The 25,957-nt window shown below is 31.7% G+C and overlaps 1 protein-coding gene across 1 annotated transcript; it reads left to right on the top strand.

The window, feature by feature from the left end:
• LOC109343529 (acyltransferase-like protein At3g26840, chloroplastic) lies at window positions 5,703-23,980 on the top strand. The gene is made up of 14 exons (XM_019581875.1): window positions 5,703-6,135; window positions 15,864-15,915; window positions 16,160-16,215; window positions 16,464-16,622; window positions 17,298-17,402; window positions 18,644-18,747; window positions 19,084-19,205; window positions 19,790-19,898; window positions 20,042-20,172; window positions 20,518-20,887; window positions 22,082-22,195; window positions 22,618-22,703; window positions 23,528-23,637; window positions 23,719-23,980. The coding sequence occupies exons 1-14, from the start codon at window positions 5,730-5,732 to the stop codon at window positions 23,907-23,909; spliced, it is 2,115 nt and encodes a 704-aa protein (XP_019437420.1). The 5' UTR covers window positions 5,703-5,729; the 3' UTR covers window positions 23,910-23,980.

Raw genomic sequence — 25,957 nt, 5'->3', positions numbered from 1 at the left:
TCTATGATAGCCTAAAAATGGATATATTCAAACTGTGAAAAACATGAACAACATATTGTAATTCCATTTTCTAATGTTCTATAAAATTTATAGTATTTCAATTATTTGACACAAAGTGTAGAAACAAATAGGACAATACTCCTCTTAAATATTTCTTTAGGATCACTAGTAAAGTAATTAAACACAAGGTTATCATGTTCAATAAAAAATCATAACAACCCATGGAACGAAAGAAAAAGAAACTAAAAAGGATAAGAGAATTTGAGTTTAATGTATATATAAATCGAAGAGAATATTATATTCAGATGTAAAATTTATGCATATCAATTCTCATATATGTCTAATACCCTAAACTTCTGACACAAAAAATAGAAAAAAATAGAACACCTAACACAAGCAATATATGAGAATCCCTACCACCCAAGGAGCCATGATCTGGAGTATCTCTCCTCCGCTCTATAACATCGTATGCTTACGTGGAAGCAGATGAAGAATTTTGTATTATGGGGTTTGATCTCCTACACCTTAGGCGTACATTTAGTGCATGTTAACATGTTACAAAACTATCCCGTAAAATTAATAAAATGTAAAAATAAAAATATAATGTTCACCATAATTTCAAGGTATGATATGGTGTCGAAGACAATGGATCAACTCCACTTTCTTAAAAGGAATACTTATTACAATATTATTTTTATAAATCTAAAATATTTTAAATAATCCTAATTTTTAAGGTATGATACGGTGACAGACATTTGGGCTGCACTTCACTTCCTTAAAACTTGGAAAATTTGCTAGAACATTTTATTTAATAAATCTAAATTTTTTTAAATAAAGGTGATAAGATCCTAACTAAATCATAGTATGAGGCGCAATATCGGACAAAAGGGTTGAACTTCACTCGTATTAATAGGAATATTAGTTGAGATTTAACACCACATTTTTAGGGATTTATGCTCATTATATTTTTTTGTTAATACAAAATGAATGAGTGTCAATCGATTGAAGAAGAAGTACGAGGAATGAGTGAAATCATTTGTTAGGTTTGCAATTGAGAATGCTAAAAACCCTAATAGAATTGTATGTCCTTGCTTAAGTTGTTGTTATTCAACCTGAATTACTCCAAATGAGTTAAAAGTTTATTTAGTGTGTCATGGTATAGATTAAAGTTACACATGTTGGACAAGACATGGTGAGAAGAGAGACATTATGAATTGTGATGATGAGATGCATACGAAAGACAACTATACAAATGGATATAAAGACGGTCATTTCGAGGAAATGGCAAACGTTGTCGAAGAGGATCTTCAGTATTGTCCTGAGATATTTCAGCGGTTGATAAGTGATGTTGAGAAACCATTATATGATGCTTGCACTAAATTCACAAAATTGACAAATGTGTCAAGGTTGTATAAGTTGAAATCTGTTAATGGATGGATTGATAAGAGTTTCACCGACTTGCTTGCATTTCTGAAGGAGATGTAGCAGGAAGATAATGTGCTCCCTTCTCGAACTTATGATGCAAAACAAATGTTACACTCCATTGGCATGGACTATACTAAGATACATGCTTATGAAAATGATTGTATCTTATTTTTTAATGAGTATGCTTCATTAAATATTTGTCCTAAATGTAATGCATCCCGATATAAGAAGGAAAACTCGATTCCCAAAAAGGTTGTATGGTATTTTCCATCAAGGAAATATTCAAGCATATGTTTAGCAATGCCAAAGATACAAAAAAGTTGACATGGCATGTTGAAGAAATGATTAAATATGGCAAGCTTCGGCATCCTACAGATTCTCCTCAATGGAGAAAATTTGATCACGACTATCCTAGTTTTGGTCAAGAATCAAGAAATCTATGACTTGCGTTGTCAACTAATGGAATTAACCCACATAGTATTCAAAGTTGCTCCCAAAGTACATGGTCAGTGATGTTGGTGATATATAATCTACCTCCCTCTCTATGCATGAAGCGTAAATATGTGATGTTATCTATGTTAATTTCTGGACCTAAACAACTAGAAAATGACATAGACATATATTTGGCTCCATTAATTGAAGACTTGAAGGAAATGTGGGACACATGCATAAATGTGTATAATGCGTATAGGGAAGAAGGATTCAACTTGAGATCCTGTTGTTCGGTATAATTAGTGATTTCCCTGCCTATGGTAATCTGTCTGGATATAGTACTAAAGGACATTTTACATGTCCTGTATGTGAAGATAATACTCATTCAATGAGGTTGGAACACTATAATAAGAATGTATTCCTTGGCCATCTAGATTTTTGCATTCATATCATCACTATCGACGATGGAGAAAAACATTTGATGGAAACAATGAAGAAGGTTGTGTTCCTTTGCTATTGACGAGTGACCAATTATTTCAAAAGCTAAAGGGTTTGAATAATAACTTTGGTAAACCTTTTGAAAAAGATATTGTCACAAGTGGGTGGAAGAAAAGGTTAATCTTCTTTGAATTTCCATATTGAAGTTCATTATATGTAAGATATTGTCTCAATGTTATGCATATTGAAAAAAATGTGTTTGAAAGTCTCATTGGTATCTTACTCAATGTCCCTAGTAAGACCAAAAATGGCTCGAATTCAAGGTTGGACTTGGTTAGTATGGGAATAAGAAAGGAATTGGGGCCGATAATGAAGGGAAAAAGTACATTTTTACCTCCAGTAGCTTATACTTTGTCGAGGAATGGGAAAATGAAATTTTGTAAATTTCTTCATGGTGTTAAAGTTCCAGAGGAGTACACTTCCAACATTCAGAACCTCGTTTCAATGAAAGACCTCAAGTTAAAAGGTCCTAAGTCTCATGATTATCATGTACTTATGGACCATTTCTTGCCTATTCGAATACTGTCAATTCTACCTAAAAAAGTTTGAGGAACCATAACTAGGTTATGCTTCTTCCTAAAGGCAATTTGTAGCAAAGTGATTGACCCTAAGAAATAACATGTATTACAAAGACAAATTATTTTGACTTTGTGTGAGCTTGAAATGTATTTTCCACCTTCTTTTTTTGATATAATGATTCATCTAAGCATTTATCTCGTTCGAGAGACACAAATATATGACCCTTCCTATATAAGACGGATGTACCCCTTTGAACATTATATGAAGACATTAAAATGGTATGTGAAGAAGTAATGACAACTTGTCACGAGGGGCTGAATCAAGATCATTTTGAATCAAAGCTCTAGATTTTGGTTCATCCTTCGTTGTAATGATATCTTGGGGTGGTTGTATTGTTGAGCGATATGTTGTTGAAAAAACTCTTGATTTTTGTACCGGATACCTTACCAATTGTGATTTCATGGGCATTTCAAGGCCCCAATATGAAAAAAAAAAAAACATTTGGTGAAGGTGTAACGCCCCGAAAATTACTCAAACAATATTGCCCAAAATGAGTAAAAAAAATTTTGTAATATAAAACTTCTTCGCTTACATTTGACTCCTTTTCAGGACATCACGTTAAGTAACCTAAAATTCAGAAAAGACAACAATAGTGGTAACCAACTAATATATATATCGTGGAATAATTCTTTATTAAAACCAACTGAGAACGTTTATACTAAAGCAAAACGAATACATCCTAATCCAAACTGAAAATATATACAATAGTCTAGTTTCCTCTTATATCTTAATTTGCCATCTTGCAAATTATTGCCTTCATCAAAACTAATATAGGCATTTAAGCCTTCAAATTAATAGTGATACTTATTTGGTATGAGCCGCAAAACACTCTAAAAATGTTTTACTCCTTACCCATTGGACAATTGCTTGATAAATAAAAATACCTTTTGGAAGGAATAGTTCGTAACAATGAGTAAAGAAAAAAAGTGACATGTATTTAAAATTAGAGTAAAGAGAGTGATAATTTAGTGTAAGAATTAAGGATCATTTATCATAATGAAAACAAGTTTTAATTTAACAATGTTTCTTATCTTTTGATTTTCAAGGTTAAGTACATAATTTAATATTTTATTAAATGATGTAAAGATTTGATAAAAATAAATGGAGAAATAAGTGATTAAAATATGAGTTATAAATAATAATGAAGTCGGAAAATGTAATATAAATGTGTTTTAAAGTTTTAAAACATAAGAAATTAGAAATAAAATAATAAAGTTAAAACTTAAAAAATATGAAACAAATAGCAAGGATAAAAGATATATAGGTGAATTGGGCATTTATTAGCCCTTATTAATGTGATACTATTCTTTATTAAAATTAATTAATTAAATATTCAATATATTTTTATTTTTATTTTCTTCAAAAAATATTGGATCAATGTGATCCAGTTTATATTTAGCTTGATGTTTTTTAATGGGAATCAAATGAACAGCTACTATAATAATGAAAACTATTTTGAAAAAGAAAAGGAATATTGATATCTTTAATAATTAATTCCAGATTTATTATATTTTTATGGTTATTTTATTTATGAAATTCAGATTTCCTAACATATTTGTCATGTGGACAATAACTTCCCTTCGTTTTTAAACAGCTAATTCTTAGAGGTTTTGCCATACTCAAAATTTTCATATTTAACAAAAAAATATGCAAAAAAATGTATATAGTTAAGACGTTGAACTACTTTCTTTAACCTTTTATGATAGTAAAATTTAACTAAATAATCCATATAATTAAAATTTAAAAGCATTACTTTCCATATTATTATTTTATTATTAATAATATTTATGTATCGTTAGTGTAATGATTTATATATAATTAGTACATCATTATCATTCGTCATATTACTCATTTTATCTATACTTAAGATATTTAAGAGGAGAGTGAAAATCTATAAACTGTTAGAGTAAACATTTATACATAATGAATAAAGCGCATCGCTGATGATACATAAATATTGAATAAAATATATCTTATAATAAAGCAACATTGTTAAAAAGCAAGGTTTCAGGTTCGAATACTGGAAGGAAAGAATGTCCCTTGGGAGAGCTAGCCCCACGTACCTGTGGATGTTGTCGGCTCGGACAAAATTGCCTATAGTACAAAGATACATGTGAGAAACAAAAAAGTAACATTGTTAAAAAGCTCTTATTTGAGGAGAAAACATATATACAATGAGAATATAAGAGTTTTATATATTATAATTCTATCATCCATAATTTATTTTTAAATTTAACTCTTCAAAAAAGTACTACAAATGAATAATGAATTATATATTGAATGTATATAAGCATAAATATAAGATTATTATTATTATTAAAAAAATTATATATTGTCAGTTCATCATCCATTATTAATCATAATTTACTTTTAAAAAATAATACAAATAAATAGTAGATAATATATTGATTATGTATAAATCTTTATACTGATAATACTTATACATTATACTCTATTGTTATTAGAGAAAATATATGCAATGATAATGTAAAAATTTTATAACTATCATCCATTATTTGCCATTCATTTTTGATCTTCATTAACTTAAAAAAAAAAAATTAATACAAGACAATATATTTTTTTTATTTATACACTATTATCACTATTGTGTAGTAATATATTTAGTTATGAATTTAAAATCTACTGTTTGAGAGTGAAATGCTAATTAACTTTTAGATTCACATTTTCATTTTCTCATATCATTTAATCTACACACTCAACATTTAGATTTGTCTTTTCATCTACACTTTTTCAAACACATTTTACAGTTACCTTATTTGCCTCCACCAACTTCCATGGCGGCCATCGGAGCTTCTCTATGTCCCGCCGCTTCTTTCCCTGTTCACCACCGCCAGGAGTCGTCTCACACAGTTCTGAAATTAAAGGCAAACCGGATTCCTATCATGCCTCCGCGTTTCGCACATTCCGTTGACCGAGTTCCGGAGACAACCTCGACGGCGATATCGCCGAATAACGGAATTCCATGGGTGAAGGTGAACGGAGAAGAAGGTACGTTGGCGGAGAAAGAGAAGCGTGGTGAGAATAATGAGGAAGAGGAGCTGAATCGTAGAAGCAGTTGGAGGAGTTACGTGGAACAAACGAAGGAGATTGCGAAACCGGACGGTGGACCGCCGCGGTGGTTTTCGCCGTTGGAGAGCGGTTCGCGGTTGGATAAATCTCCCCTGCTGCTGTTTTTGCCGGGTTAGTCAATTTTGTTTTTATTCAGTCATATTATTATTATTATTTTTACTTAATGCTTTGTTATTTATTTATTTTCGAGTAGTGGATGACGTTAATCTTGAAATATGATAAATATTTTGGAGTAGTGGATGACGTTAATCTTGAAATATGATAAATATTTTCCACCAAGAAGAGAGTAATTGAAAATTTTGATTTTTTAATTCAACAAGGTTGATATCTTTATTGTGTTAAAAAGATTCGTCAATAATATATATATAAGAAAGAGGAATGGAGTATCTCCTTATATAAGGAGATAAATTATCTTCTCCTGCCAGATATGTGTCATGTTTCACTATTTTCTATAAAAATATTTTAAAAAATAAACAAAATAACACATATGTCACATTTTTATTGGTTAGATGAGATAAGTTATCTCCTTATACAAGAAGATATATTATTCTCATAAGAAAGACATGTGTTTGTTGGAATAGGATTGCATTAGCTTCATGTTATATTGCAGTAAATGATTTTCAATTTTTTTATAAGCAACGTATCCCTGACTGGTAGAGTAAAAAACTTACAACTTTAAGGTTGGTAGTTAGTATTCAGCTCATAAAAATCAATTTTTCGACTACCTAGAGATGTAGTATAGCTTTAATGGATGAAAAATTATTTTTTATACTTCCAAAATATCTCATTACATTTTCGGTAAGAAAAAGCTAATCATTTTCAGAGTATATGACTGCTCATCTTAAATTGTTCACAAAAATTGAATATTTAATATTATAATTATTTTATAAATTTAATAGAACCTTATATCATTAGACCAACAACAGGTTGATATGAAAAATCTTTTGAGATTAGTCAACGAGACAATGAAATTTTAAGATGTCATTCCATATTTGATTAATGAGCACTATAATATTTTTTTACTAAATTTTTCCTATAGATTTTTCTGCGTTTTAGTGATTACTAGGGTCGTAGCCTTGTAGGTGAATTTATCAAAAAGATATATCATTTTGTTGAAAGAAGACAGAAGATTAATGATTATTTTATTTGGTCTCTTCCTACAAAAATATTAGCTCAGAAAACATCAGATGTTTTCTTTTCCTCCTATTGTAATTTTTTCTCTCGTAACTTTTGTTTTTCTATACTTTTTATTTTTCGCCCTTTTATTAGTGTTTTTTTCTTTCAACTCTACGCTTTTTAACTACGACAAAAAAACTCGTACCCGTGGGTACCCGTAGGTAAATCTCGTACGAGCACGGGTACGGATCACAAACTGGTACCCGTGAGTATTATAAGTGATTTTTAAAAAATACCCACAATATATACAGGCGGGTACAAGTATTATGATACTTGTGTTAGTGGATACCCGTTATTTATATGATTAATATTTATATTTAATTAAAATAAAAAGTACATTATTCTAACATTCATTATATTATGCACATATTTTCTTTTTACTTTGTTTACACATTTTATTGAGTTTGGATATTATTACATGTGTAGAAACATGCATTTTTACAAAGAATATATATATTTTTTGTTAACGAAATGAGAACAAAAAATCACACAAATAGAAAACACCCATAAATTTAGCATTTTTGTCAAATATTCAATCAAAAATTACAAACATAATTAAGTTTCATCTCATTTGAAATATAATAGAAGTGAAAAATTAAAAATTCATTTATAATATAGGAAACCTGCGGGTACACATTGGACCCACAGGTACCCAGAAATACTCGCAAATACTCACACACGGGTACCCTACGGATATGAACGAGTATGAGTAATGATCTCCTATTTTGAAATGGGTAGCAGGTAACTATTACCCGTGCTCATCCATGCACGTTGTCATCCCTATTTTTAACTTGTTATTTTTCTTGTTTTAATATTATAGTTTTTTGAACTTGAGCAAACCCATTATACATTAGGGTAGACCGTCTCCCATATTTTAAGAAAATTGTACCAATTCTTAAATAAATTATTTATGTTATAATAATTTATTAAATTTATAAATAAATAGATAAATAATCATTTTATTTATAGTTGTCTCAGTTATTATTAGTAATTAGTTTTTTTCTTTAATTTTATTTTAAAATTTGGCAGCTGCTAATATTATATTATTAAAATAAACCTACAAATCCTCTCGCATTAATAATTTGAGGAACATCACAGTTACTTGTTATGGTGTTGAAAGATCTCTAGCTTAATTTACTCGAGGGCATGATTTTTTCTTGAATATACTAAACTTACCATAAAGTACTTTTTTTTTGGGGTAGAGAAAGTACTTTTTATTTATAGAGATGCGATTGGTCAATTAATTTAGTAATCTCGTAATTTTTATTTTAGGTAACTCCGTAACTACTATATATAGGAACAAAGAAATTAGAAACTTTTAAGTGTGCAATAATTAATCATTAATAATTATATTTTATCAATTGCGCTAAATATTTTATTGAATATGATGGGTCATTGAGTTTTTTATATTCAATTAAATAATGCATATCAAATTTCTTCTAGATAATGTATATATAGATATATATTAATTAGATTCTATGCAAATTGCTGTCTTCCCTTATGAAAATTGCAAAGTTCTATAACATTCGTATATTGATATAAGTTGCAAGATTCATTTATACATGGGTTAAAATCTTTGCCTAAGATGGTCCATGAATAATCAAAATAATAAGAATTAAATAACTTCCAAAGTTGAGTAGGCGAATATTAATAAATAGTCTTTATCTTTTTACTCATACTATACTTGTTTTTTACAAAGTGTAATATTTATACATTATCAGTATAAAAATTTATATAGAATCAATACATTATATATCATTTATTAATATTACTTTTTTGAAGAATAAAAAATAATTGAAAATAATAATAATGGATAATTGACTAACGATATATAAAACTTTACAACGCCCTATACATACATTTTTTTCTCTCTTTTGTATAACAACTTTAATATCGTGTTGGTTGGTGGAGAATAATGGTCGTCAAAGTTAGAAATGAGTATTAACCGGTGGAAGACTAATCCATTCACAAATCGATTAATATTTATGATGACAAACCTTACCTATTTCACCATTCTCACTAATACATTTAATTGTTCCGACCAATCTTATACATACCCTTAGATATTTTGTTTTCATTTTTCCTCTCAAATTCTACAACTAGAGCAATAGTCAACAACATATCATTAGGTAGGTCATTTGGTTATCTATTTCTTTGTAAAGAAACTCCCTTTCACTTATGCATATTATTTCTGCAACGATTTCATTATTTAATTTTTTTTGGGTTAAAGTAGGAGATGAAATAAAGTAGACATAATTTTTAATAAATTTTTGTTTAGCTACTATTTTTCAATAGAGTTAAAGAGATGAGATCTAGACGTTTTAATTATCCTATTATGTTAGGAATTATGTTATTTTCTTTTGGTATTACGAATAATATTCTGTTACATTTTTTAGATAAGGAAATAATTTTTTTGAAGTGTGTAGTTGTTACTCCTAATAAGTATGAATATAAAATTGTATGTTAATTATGACTTATTGTATTCACCTGGTGCCTAGGTTAGAGGAGTAATTTTGTTAAGTGCGTATAATTCATAGTGTCCGGTCAAAGTATAACACTTTCTAATGATGACAATACATAAATAAAAAATGGGTCATTGGTTTTTTTCTTCCTTTTTAGCTCAAGAGTCCCTTGGAAAGCATATACAAAGATGTATGTAGAGAGATTAGAAACACAAAATCACCAAAATTACTTACACTATTGATATTCCATATTGATATTAATTTAGGTTATCACAATTCTTATATGAGAAAAAGAAATAGTGAAAGAGTTTTTTTTGTACATTACTACATCATTCACCATTTATTTTCAATTAATATTGACTCTTCAAATATAGTAATCTTTATACTAATTGCATATATATCTTTACACTGTTAGTCCATGAATATTATACTCTTGTTATATATTTAAGAGAAAAAATATGTACTTACAATATAAGAGTTTTTTTACACTGTTATTACATCATATATCATTCATATTTAATCATCATTCCTTAAATTAATGTAATACAAATGAATGATAGATTATATACTCATTATATAAATCTTTATACTAACACTACTTAGATATTACATTCTATATTTAAAGTTTTGATATCTTTATGTACAACTTATATACATATAAGTAAATGTGCACTATTATACCAATTACACCAAATGTCAAAAGTTCCATTTCTTTGAGTGATATATGTTTAGAGTGACAATCAGACACATCGATGGAGATTAATTCCCTATTCATAGGATGAGAAGATTTGTGAAAGAAATATTGACCGCGGGAATGATTCGGCCGAGTTTGAGCCCGTTTTCAAGTCCATTGATCCTTGTGCAGAAGAAGGACGAGGGTTAGAGATTCTATGTGGATTATAGGGCCGTAAACAATATCACGATACCCAACAAATTTCCAATTCCGGTGATTGAGGAGTTGTTGGATGAGTTGGGGGGTGCCACATTGTTTTCTAAATGGTATTTGAAATCCGGTTACTATCAGATTAGAATGAAGGAGGATGATATCCCAAAAACAACATTTCGTACAGATGAAGGTCACTATGAGTATATGGTGATGCCCTTTGGGCTCACCAATGCTCTATCCACTTTTCAAGCTCTCATGAATGATGTTTTCAAACCATACTCGAGAAAGTTCATGCTTGTGTTCTTTGATGACATCCTGGTGTATAGCAGAGATATAGGGGCACACCGTGACCATTTAAGGGTGGTCTTTCAAACACTCCGGGAGCATGTGTTATGGGTAAATTACAAGAAATGTTGTTTTGGTGCGGAGAAGCTTGAATATTTTGGGGCATCTCATTTCTGGTCAAGGGATCCGGGCCAATCCGGATAAGATTTCAGCAATGACACATTGGCCTTCCCCGAAAGACATCCATGGGTTGAGAGGATTTTTGGGTCTCATCGGTTACTATTGACGATTTGTGCAACACTACGACATTTTTGCAAGGCCTCTGATACAATTGTTGAAGAAGAACAAATTTTAGTGGTCAGAGGAAGCTCAAACGACCTTTGAAAAATTAAAAACATCAATGGTAAATTTGCCTACGCTAGCCTTACCCGATTTTCAGGTAGACTGATACTTCAGGATTTGGCATTGGGACAGTCCTTATGCAACAAGGTCATCCTCTAGCCTTTGTAAGCCAAGGATTATCTGAAAGGGCCAAGCTGAAATCAATTTACGAAAGGGAACTAATGGCCATTGTATTTGGTCAAAAGTGGCGATAATATTTGTTGGGGCATTGTATTTGTTGGAACAACGGGTATTGGGGGGCAACCAAATAAAGTAGGGTGGCAGATGCGTTGTCTCGGGTGATGGAATGCAACTCTATTTCCATAGTCACTAATGTAGATTTATTGGAGCTGGCTGATGAGATCCTTGTCGATGAGCAGCTGTCCCGACTCATACAGGAGGTAGTTCAGGACCCTAAATCTCATCCTTCATACTCACTGGCCAAAGGATGTTTATGGTATAAATGACGATTGGTGCTACTCGCCAAATCAGCCCACATCCCTCTTTTGCTCACAGAATTCCATGTGTCTCCATGGGGTGGTCATTCAGGTATAACTAGAACTTATAAACGACTGGCTGTTGTATTTCATTGGGCAGGTATGCGACGTCATATTGAGAAATTTGTTGTGAACTGTTTCTTTTGTCAACAAAACAAGTATCATGCACTTAAACCAGTAGGATTACTTCAACCCCTTCCCATTCCCAACCATGTTTGGGAGGATGTTTCTATGAATTTCATTGGCGGGTTGCCAAAGGCACGTGGGGCAGACACGATTATGGTGGTGGTGGATCACCTCAGCAAGTTTGCCCATTTCGTCTCGCTATGTCATCCTTACACTTCTAAAGAGGTCGCACAAGCATTTGTTAAAGAGGTAGTTCGATTACACGGTTTCCCTACTTCCATTGTGTCTGACCGTGATCGCGTTTTCATTAGTCTGTTTTGGAAGGAGTTGTTTCAGCTGGCAGACACCAAATTGAGGTTTAGTTCGACATACCATTCTCAAACTGACGGTCAGACGAAAGTGATCAATAGGACTCTTGAGACTTATTTGCATTGTTTTGTTTCCGAACACCCAAAACAATGGGTAGATTGGTTGGCTTGGGCTGAACTATGGTTTAATTGCTCCCATAATGTCTCTATTAATATGTGTCCTTTCAAGGCCTTGTATGGTCGGGATCCTCCATCGATTATTCCATTTCAGGATGCGAGCACACCCGTGGCTGTTGTAGACATGCTGCTCAGAGAAAGGGATGGCATCATTGATGAGCTCAAAGCCAATTTGACTAGAGCTCAACAAAGGATGCGTGTACAGGCTGACAAGAAAAGGAGGGAGGTGGAGTTTCAAGTAGGCGACATGGTGTATTTAAAAGCTCAACCCTATAAGATGCGGTCACTGTCTCAAAAATTGAATGAGAAGCTCAGCCCTCGGTTTTATGGGCCTTTCGAAATAGTGGAATGAATTGGGGCGGTAGCTTATAAATTACAGTTGCCCGAGTATTCACGCATACATCCTGTTTTTCATATGTCTCAGCTCAAAACAGCCCCTCCAACGATAATGTTTAGCCATAATCTTCCCGAAGGATTGATAGACGATTGGGAATTACAAGTGGTGCTCGAAAAAGTGTTGGCTATGCGTAAACTGTTGAATGGTCACACAAAAGTTTTACTCAAGTGGACTGCATTACCAGAACATGATAGTACTTGGGAGGATTTTGAATCAATCCAAGCTACTTTCCCTAACTTCCACCTTGAGGACAAGGTCTTACTCGTTGGGAGGGTATTGGTGGACCCGTAATTACAAAGGTGTACCAAAGAAGAAGGAAAGAAAGAGAGGGCAAAAGGGGAACAAATTCAAATGGGTTGGTTACATATGTCTCTAATGATAACATCGCATTCACAGTGGGCATACGACTCACTATAATTAAATCGCGATGTTAACTACTATGCTCATAATATTTGCTCTTATGGAACAACTACTATCTACATTTAGCTTCACTTAATCAATTGTTGGTAAAGCCCATTAGAAGCTAGAAATATTTGTATCCTCATCCACAAACCTCCTAGATTATACCGGTTTCTAAAGTCATGATGGACCTGAAGAGCCACATGACTAATATCGTAGTCCAAATTATTCAAAATAGTTGTATTCCTCCACCTCCAAGCTCACCAAATACTTGATGTGAATAATTTTTTAGTGGAAAGTTTAGAATTGCCCCACCAACGAGCTGATGAAAGATTGATTACTGTGGGAACTTATATCACCAAAACCAAAGCATTGCCATAATAAAAAAGAATTTTAGCGATATGTCAAAACCCAAGTGGCAAGTGTTGCCATAATATCACAATCTGAGTATGCAACAACCATCCTTATTGAAAAGGAGAAAATGTTAACAACAATGTCAATTTTAACTTCTATGCTAATATTATTCTTTACATCTCATTTCAAACACTTTCAATGTTAACATTAACATGCAGTTTACTTCCAACACTTGTATGCTATAACATTAATTTATTTGATTAATAAATCAATAATAATAGTTAGGGATGGCATGTAATCATAAAACTCAAAGGGGAGCACTGAAAAAAACCCTTGTTTAATATAAGTCAAGGTTATACAACTATGACTTTTAGTTTTAAAAGCTGAGAATCATTTTTTCTTCTTTCCCTTTCTATTTCTCAATCTTATGGTCCTAATAAAAGATTGATTTTGGTCCTTAAAAAATATAGGTTTTATTAATTAATATATTGTGCTATACACGAGTTATTTTTTATATTAATTTGATCAAAATGATAACGAGCTAGAAATGTCAAAGTATAGAATGTAAATTGTCATATGAATGAAATATATGTTCTATCATACAACTATAAGTTTAAATGTACTAGAATACACAATATATTAAATTCACTGAAGAAAACAATGTACATATTAACAGTATAAAATATTTTTATACTGTTATTGTATCATTAATTCTGAAATAAAAGTAATATAAATAAATGGTGTATGGTGTACTGACTGTTTATAAATTTTTATAGTATAGATATTACACTTATTTTAACATGTTTTAAATCCTTTTCAAGATGAATATACTTGAATTCATCAGAGAGGAAGTTAGTGCCACCACTTCAATGTCATAACATTGTTCACTTTGCATTCTATAGATGGTAGCAAATTATAGTTGATAATTTCATTCTTTCATATTCGAAGTCCAACAAAATTATCATTATTCGTGGACGGTTTGCTCCTAGAATGCAAGTAAAATGAAAGTATGAATCAATTTCATTAAGAAATCATTGTTCAAAACAGAAATATGAGCATACCTACTGAGGTAAGGAATGAGTTACTAGTTACTCATAAAGATGTAAATTAATTATAATTTATTTACTATTTGATTTCATTTGTATTATGTTGTAACAAAACTTTAATTGTTTAATTAAGTTTTAATGTTATTTGTGTCCTTTTGTTGTGATTAAAGCGAATAAGTTATGTTGTTTGATGATATTTTAAATTCATTTGTGAATATTCTTGTTGACCAAGAATGTGTTGGTCTAGTGGTGTAAGGTCCTACTAGATCCTCAAGACACCAAAAGGTAGAGTTTGATTTCTGGGAGCGACACTTATTGGGAGGAATAACCACACACCCCGAAAAAGATTAGTTCCTTACCCAAAAATATAATAGCATGCCCTAAATAGTACCAAAAAAATATTCCTGTGGAGAACTCTCTTCAATATTTGTTTAATTAGATATTTGTATGAATGTACTATTTTTTAATTGTATATTATAATGTTAATATCATCAATTTTTTAATATAAACTAAGACAATTGATCCTACAAACAATTCACTAACCCAACCTTTGACTCAGTGTTCAGTACTTACTATTCATCCATGTTTAATAACACTTATCATAAGTAACCCTTATAACACTTATCATTACTGTCTCTCCTAACATGTGTGCTTCCAGGAATCAAACTCTTAACTTTTTTTGTCATTCTAGAGATCTAGGAGAGCCTTACACCATAAAACCAATGCCTTATTGCTAAGTAAATTTTACTTTGTAATACAGTTTCAAATCCTTGAGAAGTTATTAAATAAATGAGAAGGTTAACACATACCTTTAGAAAATTGTTTAAAGAAGTTGAAAAAGTAATTTCATATAGCAAAGTGTGGCATTTAAAATTTTGAGAAGTTTTGTCTTTGGATTTCCAAGAATGAGTTACTCAATTTATATTTATTAAACAATGTTATTAAGTAATGTTTGAGAATCTCAAATGGGGAATGTGAGATTTCGTTAAAAAAAGATGGAAATGTGAGATTTCCATGTATGATAATCTAAATTTTGAAGGTTGGATTCACACCTTTGATGAGACTATTAGATTCCAAAAAATACGAAATATTTCTGATACCAAACACTTCAACCTAAACTATATGTTCCAAAAGCTGTTCAAATCTTTATATATGTGCTTTCAATTCTTTAGCAAAGCACAAGTTGAATTGTCTTGTCATTTCAATCTGGTGTGTGTTGAAGCGCTGCTTCTAGTCTATTTTCTTTGAAGATTCAATATTTTTTCAGTCTTATTCTTCATGCCACGGTATCAAAAAACAGGGATACTAATGAATATATTCGTACAAATTGCTTGAAATATTACAGGGATTGATGGTGTGGGACTTGGACTTACTTCGCATCATCAGAAACTGGGAAGGTTTGTGTTCATTTAATGCTAATGCCTAAGTGCACTCACAAAACTACCATGAGTTTTGGTATATTAAAATGTGACAATACACATGTTAAAAATATCCAATTTTCTTTTTAAGAATGCGCCTTATAGTTGATGAGATGAATTTAAGGCCAAAGTATTTCTTATAGCTAGATAACCCTAACAGTATTAACTGATATGCTAGAAATACTCTTTTGATCACTCTCTATTTTTTCTCTCTGGAATGCAGTATTTTTGATGTCTGGTGCTTGCATATTCCAGTTGCGGATCGAACACCATTTATAGGTCATTCTCTTCTCCAATACTCCTCTATATTAATTTGTAATGTTATTGAACTTTATGACACTCACCATTAGCTTAATCTGTTGTATCTGATTTAATTATAGGCATGCATCTTCATAAAATGGTAGAGCATGTTTGTCCTGTTGAAAATGGGATAAAATATTTTTATTCCATACACTTTTAGAAAATTCATGTTGTTTCTCCAGTATTTTAAGTCATACTTTATTGTTCTCTATGTTTCCCTGTTGCAGAGCTTGTGAAAATAGTTGAGAAAACAGTTAGATCAGAACATCAACAGTTACCAAATAGACCCATATATCTTGTTGGAGAATCTCTAGGAGGATGCCTCGCGTTGGCCGTTGCAGCCCATATCCCTGACATTGATGTTGTACTAATTTTGGCAAACCCAGGTAACTTATGGTAATGTTAGATAAGATATAATTCTTTAAACTTTATTGTTCATGAGTAGTTAAATTAACACAATTTAATACTGTAAGCTGCATGACAGAAAATGAGAGTTGAACTCAATAATTTCCGGTAGCCATGATGAATAAACTAATTTACTGTTGTATGTATACATTGATCAATATGATAATTGGTGTTAGATTATACATATGGTAATGGCAAGTCTGAGTGAATTCAAGACAATGTAGAAGAAAGAAGTCACACACTGAGTAGAAACTAAAATGTAATAATAATTTGCATGTCCTTGACTTGGGAGTTCAAGTATTTTGGGATCATGTCGGTGCTAACCCAAGTGTATATCATCTTCCCATGTTTCCCAACAAAAATTGGTGTTAAATTATAGATATGGTAATGGCAAGTCTGATAATTAATGCAACCAAGCACCTTCTACACTTTTCCTAACAATACTTGGTGTTAGCCTGGGATACTGATGTAAGCTATTGCTTACAAATATGGTGTGGGTTAGTGTTTTCAGAACAATGCCACTCATTGATAATTCTATAATAAGCACACCATTGAGAAAAAGTTCCTGTACAATATTGAAGTTGATTTGCTGTGATTGTATCTCACTTAAAAACACACTAAGTGCCTGACCTCACTTTCACAACACAATTTGGCAGCTACTTCATTTGGCAGATCACAGTGGCAACTTCTAACACCGTTATTGGAAGCTATGCATGGTCCACTCTCTCTTTTCCCGCCAGAAATTCTCAGTTCGATGCCAGGTTTGTTTTTCTTGCTCCCTAGGTTATACTTAAAAAAAAAAACTATTTTCTCAAGCTCCATGTTTGATGTATTTGCGTCTAACTTCATTCTAAAAGCTCTATATATGTTCGTATACTTTTGAACCATTATTTAAGCCAAAAGAAACAATAAATATGAAAAAAGAACAAATATAAGATCCTTGACCTAATTACACTACTTCTAAAGAATTATAGGTACCAATACCATTGCTGTGTACCTCTTGCAATTATGGGTACCTGTTGAAACACAACCCAATGCTGGGTACCATGAGAAATGCTTCCCTTGTGAAGGCCAAGCATAAGGGTAGTATACTTAATGGCTAATATTTTCCCCTCACAGAAAAGGCCTAACCTTCACATTAGCCCCCTAAGAAGGCATTATCTTTTTAAATTAGGACTCCCAAAAATATCAGACAAATTTCAAATATTGTTTATTTTAATTAGTTTAAAAAGGCCACGTCTTAATTGGGCTGCCTCTATGCTTCCAGTTGTAGGTTGTTTGCATTGCCACACAGTTTTCTTAGTAGTAACTTCAGCTTAGCTTAATTGTAGGTTTTAGGTTGTTTCAATGCTTCAAATTATAGACATAATTCGTTTGTTATGTTCTTTACTTCTCTTTGAATTTGTTAATAAGAAATGTTAATCAATTTTATATCATCTACATGTAATTTGGTTGCTATTTCCATGCATCCCTGATTTTGTTGCATTTTTGCTCCATGATTTACACATCATATGAGGTTGTTGTGGATATAATTTTCTTCTTTTACCACAAATGTTTCATGCATTTTTTGGTGCTTCACTGTGATTCTTTTTGTCAGTTTTTTCCTTCATTTCATTTATATCTAATATTTAAATAGTAAACTTGCTCAATGAAATGTCTCCCTTTTGTTGCTTCTGATAATATTTAGTCAAATGTTCATGAATTGCTTATCAGTAGGATTTATGCTAAATTTTCTACTTCAATATCCTTTAGCATTAGGAAGGATCTAGACTTAAATGGCTTATCAGTTTTATGAGCACAGTGTTTAATCCATATAGTCGGCTCCACCTACTAGAAAAAAACATTTATTATTGGTGTTGTAATATCCTTAAGCACAGTACAATTATCGGGAAAAGAGAAAGATCATTTATTATAGATTAAGCACCTGTGTTCTGTCTTTATCTTTTAGCAAAGAAAATTGTGCCATTCTCCATTTATTCCTTCAACTTTCTTGTAAAATTAGGTGACCCTTTGAGGCTGTTGGATAATTTGGTGAGAGGATTTCCTTTGCAAAATACAGCTAGAGAGTTATTGGAGGACTTTACTACTTTCTCAGGATCTCTCCCTGTAAGATTCAGCTATTCATTTTCTTAAAAAGAAAATGAAATTCCTACTTAAACAGTAATGCATGGCTTTTTGTTTGTACTTTGAATATATGAAGCATTTTGTATGAGTATTAATGACAATTCTTAAAGCATATTGCAGAAGAAATTTCAATTCAAAGTTGGATAGATTATTTTAATTTATTTCTTTTAACATAACCTTCTTAAAAGTTCAATATGTTGGACTTCCAAATAACATAGACATGACTGTGTTTTCTTTACTTTGGTTCGTTGGTGCTCAGATTGAGCTTTCCCTTTATTTACTTTGAATATTGAAATTTAATGTTGATTGAGTTTTCAGGTTCTTGCTAATATATTGCCAATAGAAACACTTCAGTGGAAACTAAAGCTACTTAAGTCAGCTTCTGCTTATGTCAATTCACGCCTTCATGCTATCAAAGCTCAGACTTTGATACTTTGCAGGTTCATGCTCTTTGACTTGTCCATCTTGTATCATTCAAAATATGGAACCATATGTACTTTGTTAACATTGGCTTTTAGTTAGAAGAATAAAAATATAGTTGGCAGAATTAGAGCCTTTGGATACTGATAGAGAGGACCCAAATTTAGTTCTAAAACCAATTTCTTGAAGTCTAAACCATTATCATCATGATGGAAACAACTAGATCAACTAGTTTTTCTGAATCTGTTGGAATCTGTTAATTGAGGAATCTAATGGTCTGTTAACCAGTTAAGGATAAATTGCTATGGTTAACTTGGGAAAAAAACACCAGCTTAAATGAGAGAAGTAATTGATTATCTGATCTCAAAATGATTTTTCGTATCTAAAAGGTCTAGATGATGATGACCCTAGTAGGGTCTAACATTCCTGACTGCAATTCCTTTTTTAGTTTCTAATTTGTGCATTAGCTTAAATTGTACAATGAATCCCATTATGGATAGTAAAATAACCCCACTTAATATCACATGTAGACAGCATATTTTCTGCTTCTAGTGTATGATTCTTCTGTATAAACGAAACTGAGCTTTAGTGTTTTTCATTTTAGTGGAAATGATCGGTTACTACCTAGTCAACAGGAAGGTGAAAGACTACGCCAGTTACTTCCAAAATGTGAGCTTCGTAAATTTGAAGGCAGTGGACATTTCCTATTTTTGGTATAATTTCTCTTTTTATATTTTTCTGCTTCATGCATGCAACATGATGTTACATTCCTACGCATTTGATAGGAGAGAGAAATACCAAATATCAGTGTGAAGTCTTAACAGACCCTAATGCAGTGCATTTGTTCACTGCGCAGGAAGGTAGCGTTGACCTGGTAACAGTCATCAAGCGTGCTTCTCTCTACCGTCGTGGCAAGTATCATGACTATGTATCAGATTTTTTACCACCAACACCCAATGAAGCCAAAGAAGCAATAGAATCAAATAGGTACAATTAACAGGATAAATTTGATGGTGTAAGCCATCAGTACAATTAATGTAAATTGTTATATCTAAATTCTAAACACATGTAAGTTTGCTCCGAGAGTTTGTTCAATTGGTAGAATTGTGAGACATAAAGTGAGTGTTTGGGTTGAAACCCTGGCAGCTGAACAATTTTCTTTATATGTTCTGAATAATCGATTTGTATTATAATCAAACAAGTTTTAACATTACCATTTTCCACTTAAAATGCTTCTAGTTTAATTAACACTGTTACAAATTATGATTAATTGAGTTCTATTATAATCAAACAAGTTTTAACATTGCCACTTTTCACTTAAAATGCTTCCAGTTTCATTAACACTATTACAAGTCCTGTGATGCTCTCAACTTTGGAGGATGGAACAGTTGAAAGGGGCCTTGCTGGAATTCCTTCAGAGGGGCCTGTTCTTTTTGTTGGTTACCACATGATGCTTGGACTCGACATAGTTCCCTTGATCAGTCGAATTTTTATGGAAAGAAATATACTTGTTCGAGGGTTAGCACATCCAATGTTGTTTATCAGAAAAGCAGGAGGACTTTTGCCAGACGAGTCTGCATTTGATGCACAAAGACTTATGGGTGCTGTTCCTGTAGGACCAACAGGTCTCTTCAAACTTTTGTCTTCCAAGTCTCATATACTGTTATTTCCTGGAGGTATGCGTGAGGCTCTTCATAAGAAGGTAAATCCTAGTAAGAAAACTCTTTCTATTACAAGTGAGTTTTATCTTTCCCATGGAATCATGGATCTGCCATTTGACTCCTCCTAAGGTCTGTGACTTATATATATGAATTGAAAAGGGAAGGAGATAGTAAAAGGGGTTGAAGATATGAATCTTGTATGTAGCAGCATTTTGGACCTAATGTTAGCTTGATTAGTAATTATAGAAAGAGCATGTAAAACTTATATGAGATGAATAGGTTATAAGCCATCACCATTGTGTAGTTTAAAAATCATATGTGAACTGAAAAAAGGTTGCATGAAATGTCATAAGTCATAGATGTTCTGGAGAACATGATTATTACTTTCCTTGTATAGAAAGAACATGATTATTACTGGAAAAAGGTTCCATGCTGGTCTTTTAATATATTTTGTGGGGTTTAATAAGTTTTATGTCTGTGTAAACAGGGGTCATTTAGTCTCAAGTCCTTGTTAGATTTTTTGTAGTCTCCGTTCATGCTATTCCAAAATATTTATCAGAAGTTCCATGTCTAAGTCCACTTATTATCTAGTGACTTGACTTACAAAACTTCACGTTAACAATGGTATCCTATAGACGTGCTTACATATGATGCTACATGGATAAAGGATGGCCCAGTGTCTTAGGCTCCCACGTAACAGGTAGTTAGGCACAGTGCATGACACCACTTGGATATTATTATTTTTAAATATTCAAATATAAATTATTCAAAAACTACATACATCATTGAAAAATCATTCAAGTGATGCCGCTTGTAAGCACATTTATGTAGATAGCATTCTTGACATAGAATTTTATCTGACATGTCATTAAATAATGACAGCATAAAGGACCTTGTATGAGATGCTTGACATTCAATATCATATTGTTGAAAGATAGTGTAACATCTTTTCTATACTGTTTGATGCATACGGCATATGACAAATGCAGCAGTTTGAAATGGAACCCCAAGCCCAGACATATAAAATATTGGGGTGTCAAGTGTGTTTCCAGTATTAAAACATAAAGCCACTGTTATTGAACATCAAAAACTTAAAAAAGGAGGCTAAATGATTGACATATATATGTAATGTATCATTTTGGCTTTTAATATGAGAAATAATTGGTTGTTGTGTAAGCATAGTTTTTTTCTGTATCTGTATTTATGCTCTGAAATGAGGTTGTTTAAATTCTCAGGGTGAAGAATACAAGTTATTCTGGCCTGAACAATCTGAGTTTGTCAGAATGGCAGCTAGATTTGGAGCCAAAATTGTACCTTTTGGCACTATTGGTGAAGATGATGTTGGTAATGTAAGTTTTGATCTTCACTAAGCTAATCCATTTCCTTTACAAAGTTATTCTTGCCTGAAAATGCTTGTCATGAAGGCAAAGCATGGCCATTTTGTTGTTTTTTTGTACTACCAATGGTATCCCATCATCCCATAGTAAAGAATTAATTCCTTTCTGGGTGTAAGGTTGTCCCTCCCAACAAATGTCGCTCTCAGGAATCGAACCCTTGACATTTTGGTCTTTCTGAGGATCTAGCGGAACTTTACACCACTAGACGACCGTAATGTTGGTATTTTGTGCATAGCTTAATATTTACAAATTCAATTTTTGATTAACTTTTGTCTATCATGCATAATATGTCCACCTTTTAGTTTCTTATTCCAATGATCTGTAGCTGCCTTCAACTTGCATTTAAACCCTAACACTTACATTGGCCTTTTCAGTTAGTTTTTGATTATGATGACATGGTAAAAATTCCACCTTTAAAGTCTGCAATAGAAGACCAAACAAAGGAGGTTCCACAGTTGAGGTATCCCAATTAGCTTTTTTGTTGATTCATACCTATTATGAACCATAATGTATTACATTTATTGCTTTTCTTTTCCATCTTCTATATTATTTACTTCTTCATTTAGAAGTTTAAGAATACGTTAATAACTAGTTTTCTGTTTGTCATTAGTATTAATAGTGATTTTATAGTAAGAGAGATAATTAGTAAACTAATATTAATGAAGGTTAATGTAAAAATAAAAGGTAAATATCATTGTTATTAATATTGTATTGGTCATCAAACCGATCAGGTTACTAGTATAGTTGTTCAACTAAAGTGGTTCATTAGTTAAACCACATACTGTACTAGTAAAATTATATACATATTTATTATATTAATATTAATGTTAAAAAACTAATAAAGAACGTAATATATACTTAGAAGTATAAAAAAGGTATTGGTTGTTTGTTTGATCCTCTATTATAATATTTTCGTAGAAATTAAGTTATTTTAAAATATTGTAATTTTAAATGAAAGCTAATATGACCAGTACGGTTTGAATTAAAACCTGTCAAGGTGACCAATTTTAGCCAGTTTTAATCAACACGATTACATGTCCATTATAATTGTTGTATCGTATTAGTATGTAGACCAATTTTCTGGTTCAACCGCCTGTACGGTTTGGTTTTCACATCTATGGTAAATATGAATGAAAAAATCATGACAGTTTGATATATTAATTCTCTACCTACTTTTAGGATAACTTTGATTTTTCAATGCAATCTTTAGGAAAGTTGTTCTGATTTGTTCTTCATGCAACAATGATTTTACTATAAGCTTCTCATGTATATTGTGAAATCCAGGACTGATGTTGTTGGTGAGTTGGGAAATCAACCAGTTTATTTCCCTGGATTTTTCCCTAAAGTTCCTGGCAGGTTCTACTTTTATTTTGGAAAACCATTTGAAACAAAAGGTATGTTCATATTTTTAACATCCATCAAATGTAGTTGTAAATTATTTTGATATCTTAGATTAATCAAATATTATATAACAGGAAGGAAACTGGAACTTAAAGACAGAGAAAAAGCTCATGAACTATACTTAGAAATAAAATCTGAGGTTGAGAGATGTCTTGATTATTTAAAGGAGAAAAGGGAAAGTGATCCTTACAGAAGTATATTATCTCGATCATTATATCAGGCCATACATGGTTTTATGTCAGAAGTTCCAACATTTGAAATATGATTGTTCTGTCCACAAAATGGGAAAATAGATCTATTGTCATAGATTATGTCTCATATTGCCATAGATTATGTCTCATATGTTATTTTACGCGAATTATAATAAAGAAAAAACAGTAATACTAATGAAGTCTTAAATTTTTTGAATTGACATATTTTTATTAATGCGAGACAATATATGAGACAAGATCTTAGACAATAGATATCAACCATTCAATTTGGTAATATTTTCAGGCATTGTTTTCTAGCCACAAGATATGATTTCTAAATATAGTAGGACCAATGTGTACTTTTTTTTTTGTTTGAATCAATAAGTGGCAAAACAAGTAATAAATTATTGAGTAGGAAGTCAGCTACTCAAGTTTATCTAAATTTCTTTTGTGATTCTTAGACAATGACATCTTCTGTACAAAATGTATTATTTTTTAATAATGAAGCATGTGATTGATATACTTGGAGAAATTATATTATGATTATATCTATATTTATATCTGCTAGAAAAACAAGCACCCGTATGGTTAGAAAAGAAATATGTAATTACAATGTATGAGTTTTATACATTATTATTGTATCATCTATGATTTAAATTTAACCACTATTGACTCTTCGAACAAAGTAATTCGAATAAATAATGTATGATTGTGTAAAATATTTATACTGACAGTACATAGATATTACTTTCTTTAACTAGATTTGAAAAAAATAAAAAAGAATTTTATAATCAAAGCTAGTGAACCCACAAACTAAAATCTGAGGAAAAACTTGTTCATAAAAAAAAAAGTTATAACATACATGAATGTATACAACTCTCTTTAGGATATAATATCTCTCATACAACAATCCTAACAGCTAAAACACCAAGGGTTTGTTTGAGAGTTGAGCTTTGGAATAAAATGAATATAAATGAAGGCTTCATAGTCATGTTATAAATGTATTTCATGACTTTTAAGTCTTCTCTTTATTCTCCCCAAATGCATTGTAGAGTTCAGTTTAGTTTTAGTTTTATACTTTGAAAATTTATTAATTCCTTATTTATATATTTAAATTATAACACATTTGGAAGAGCTTATAATGGCATAATGAAGCAAAGTAATGAGTATTGGGTTGGCCTCACATTGGGCCATTAGGTTGAAGGTGAAACAACAATTCTGGTGCAGCCTGAAGCACTTGGCCATGCATCAAATATGGCACGATGTTTTATATTTCTAGGCTATGTTATTATGTATTATTTAGTCATTGTGCTTCTAGTAATTAAGGCACGTTTTTATTAGGTTAGTTGCAACTAATTAGTTAGTTGATGGGTTGACTTGTTCTTCAAGACATTTGTTTCCACTTGTATATAAGGCTGGATTCTTTTTAAATCAAGCCAAGAAGAGAAATGCAAAAGAGTTGATTTTATTTTCACAAAAGTTATATGGTATCACGAGCTTGATAGAACCCAAACACTCCTATTGCAAGAACCTCAACACGCCTTGTACAATAAGTGATCAAAGACTGCTCAAGAAACACTCTTTCTTCAAGACAGAAGGCAACCAAAATGGATAACCCTGAAGCAAACCAGGTAACCTAGTATGCCTCCAATTACAACAATATACAAAATCATTTCTACCTACACCCAAGAGAGAATCATGGGGCAGTTCTTGTAACACCTCCACTTGATGGATCCAGCTATCATACATGGAGTAGGGTTATTAAGAGAGCCTTGTTGTCCAAGAACAAATTTAAGTTTGTCAATAGATCTATCAAACCTCCAAATGAAATAGACCTTGAATATGATACATGGGAACACTGTAACACAGTGATACTATCATGGATCACAAAGTCTATGACAAAACAAATTGCACAAAGCACCATTTATATTGACAATGCTCAAGAAATGTGGGAAGACTTGAAGGAGAGATTCTCCAAAGGGAATTGCTTTAGAATCTTTAATGTCCTATAAGAGCTACACTTCATTAGACAAGGAGATAGGAACATTTGTGAGTAATTCACTGGTCTACAGACTCTTTGGGATGAGCTTGAATCATTAAGACCAGTGCCATATTGTGTATG

This window comes from Lupinus angustifolius, chromosome LG03 (assembly GCF_001865875.1).
Source record: "Lupinus angustifolius cultivar Tanjil chromosome LG03, LupAngTanjil_v1.0, whole genome shotgun sequence".
In the NCBI taxonomy this organism is placed as follows: domain Eukaryota; kingdom Viridiplantae; phylum Streptophyta; class Magnoliopsida; order Fabales; family Fabaceae; genus Lupinus; species Lupinus angustifolius.
This window is presented reverse-complemented; position numbering and strand designations above follow the sequence as displayed.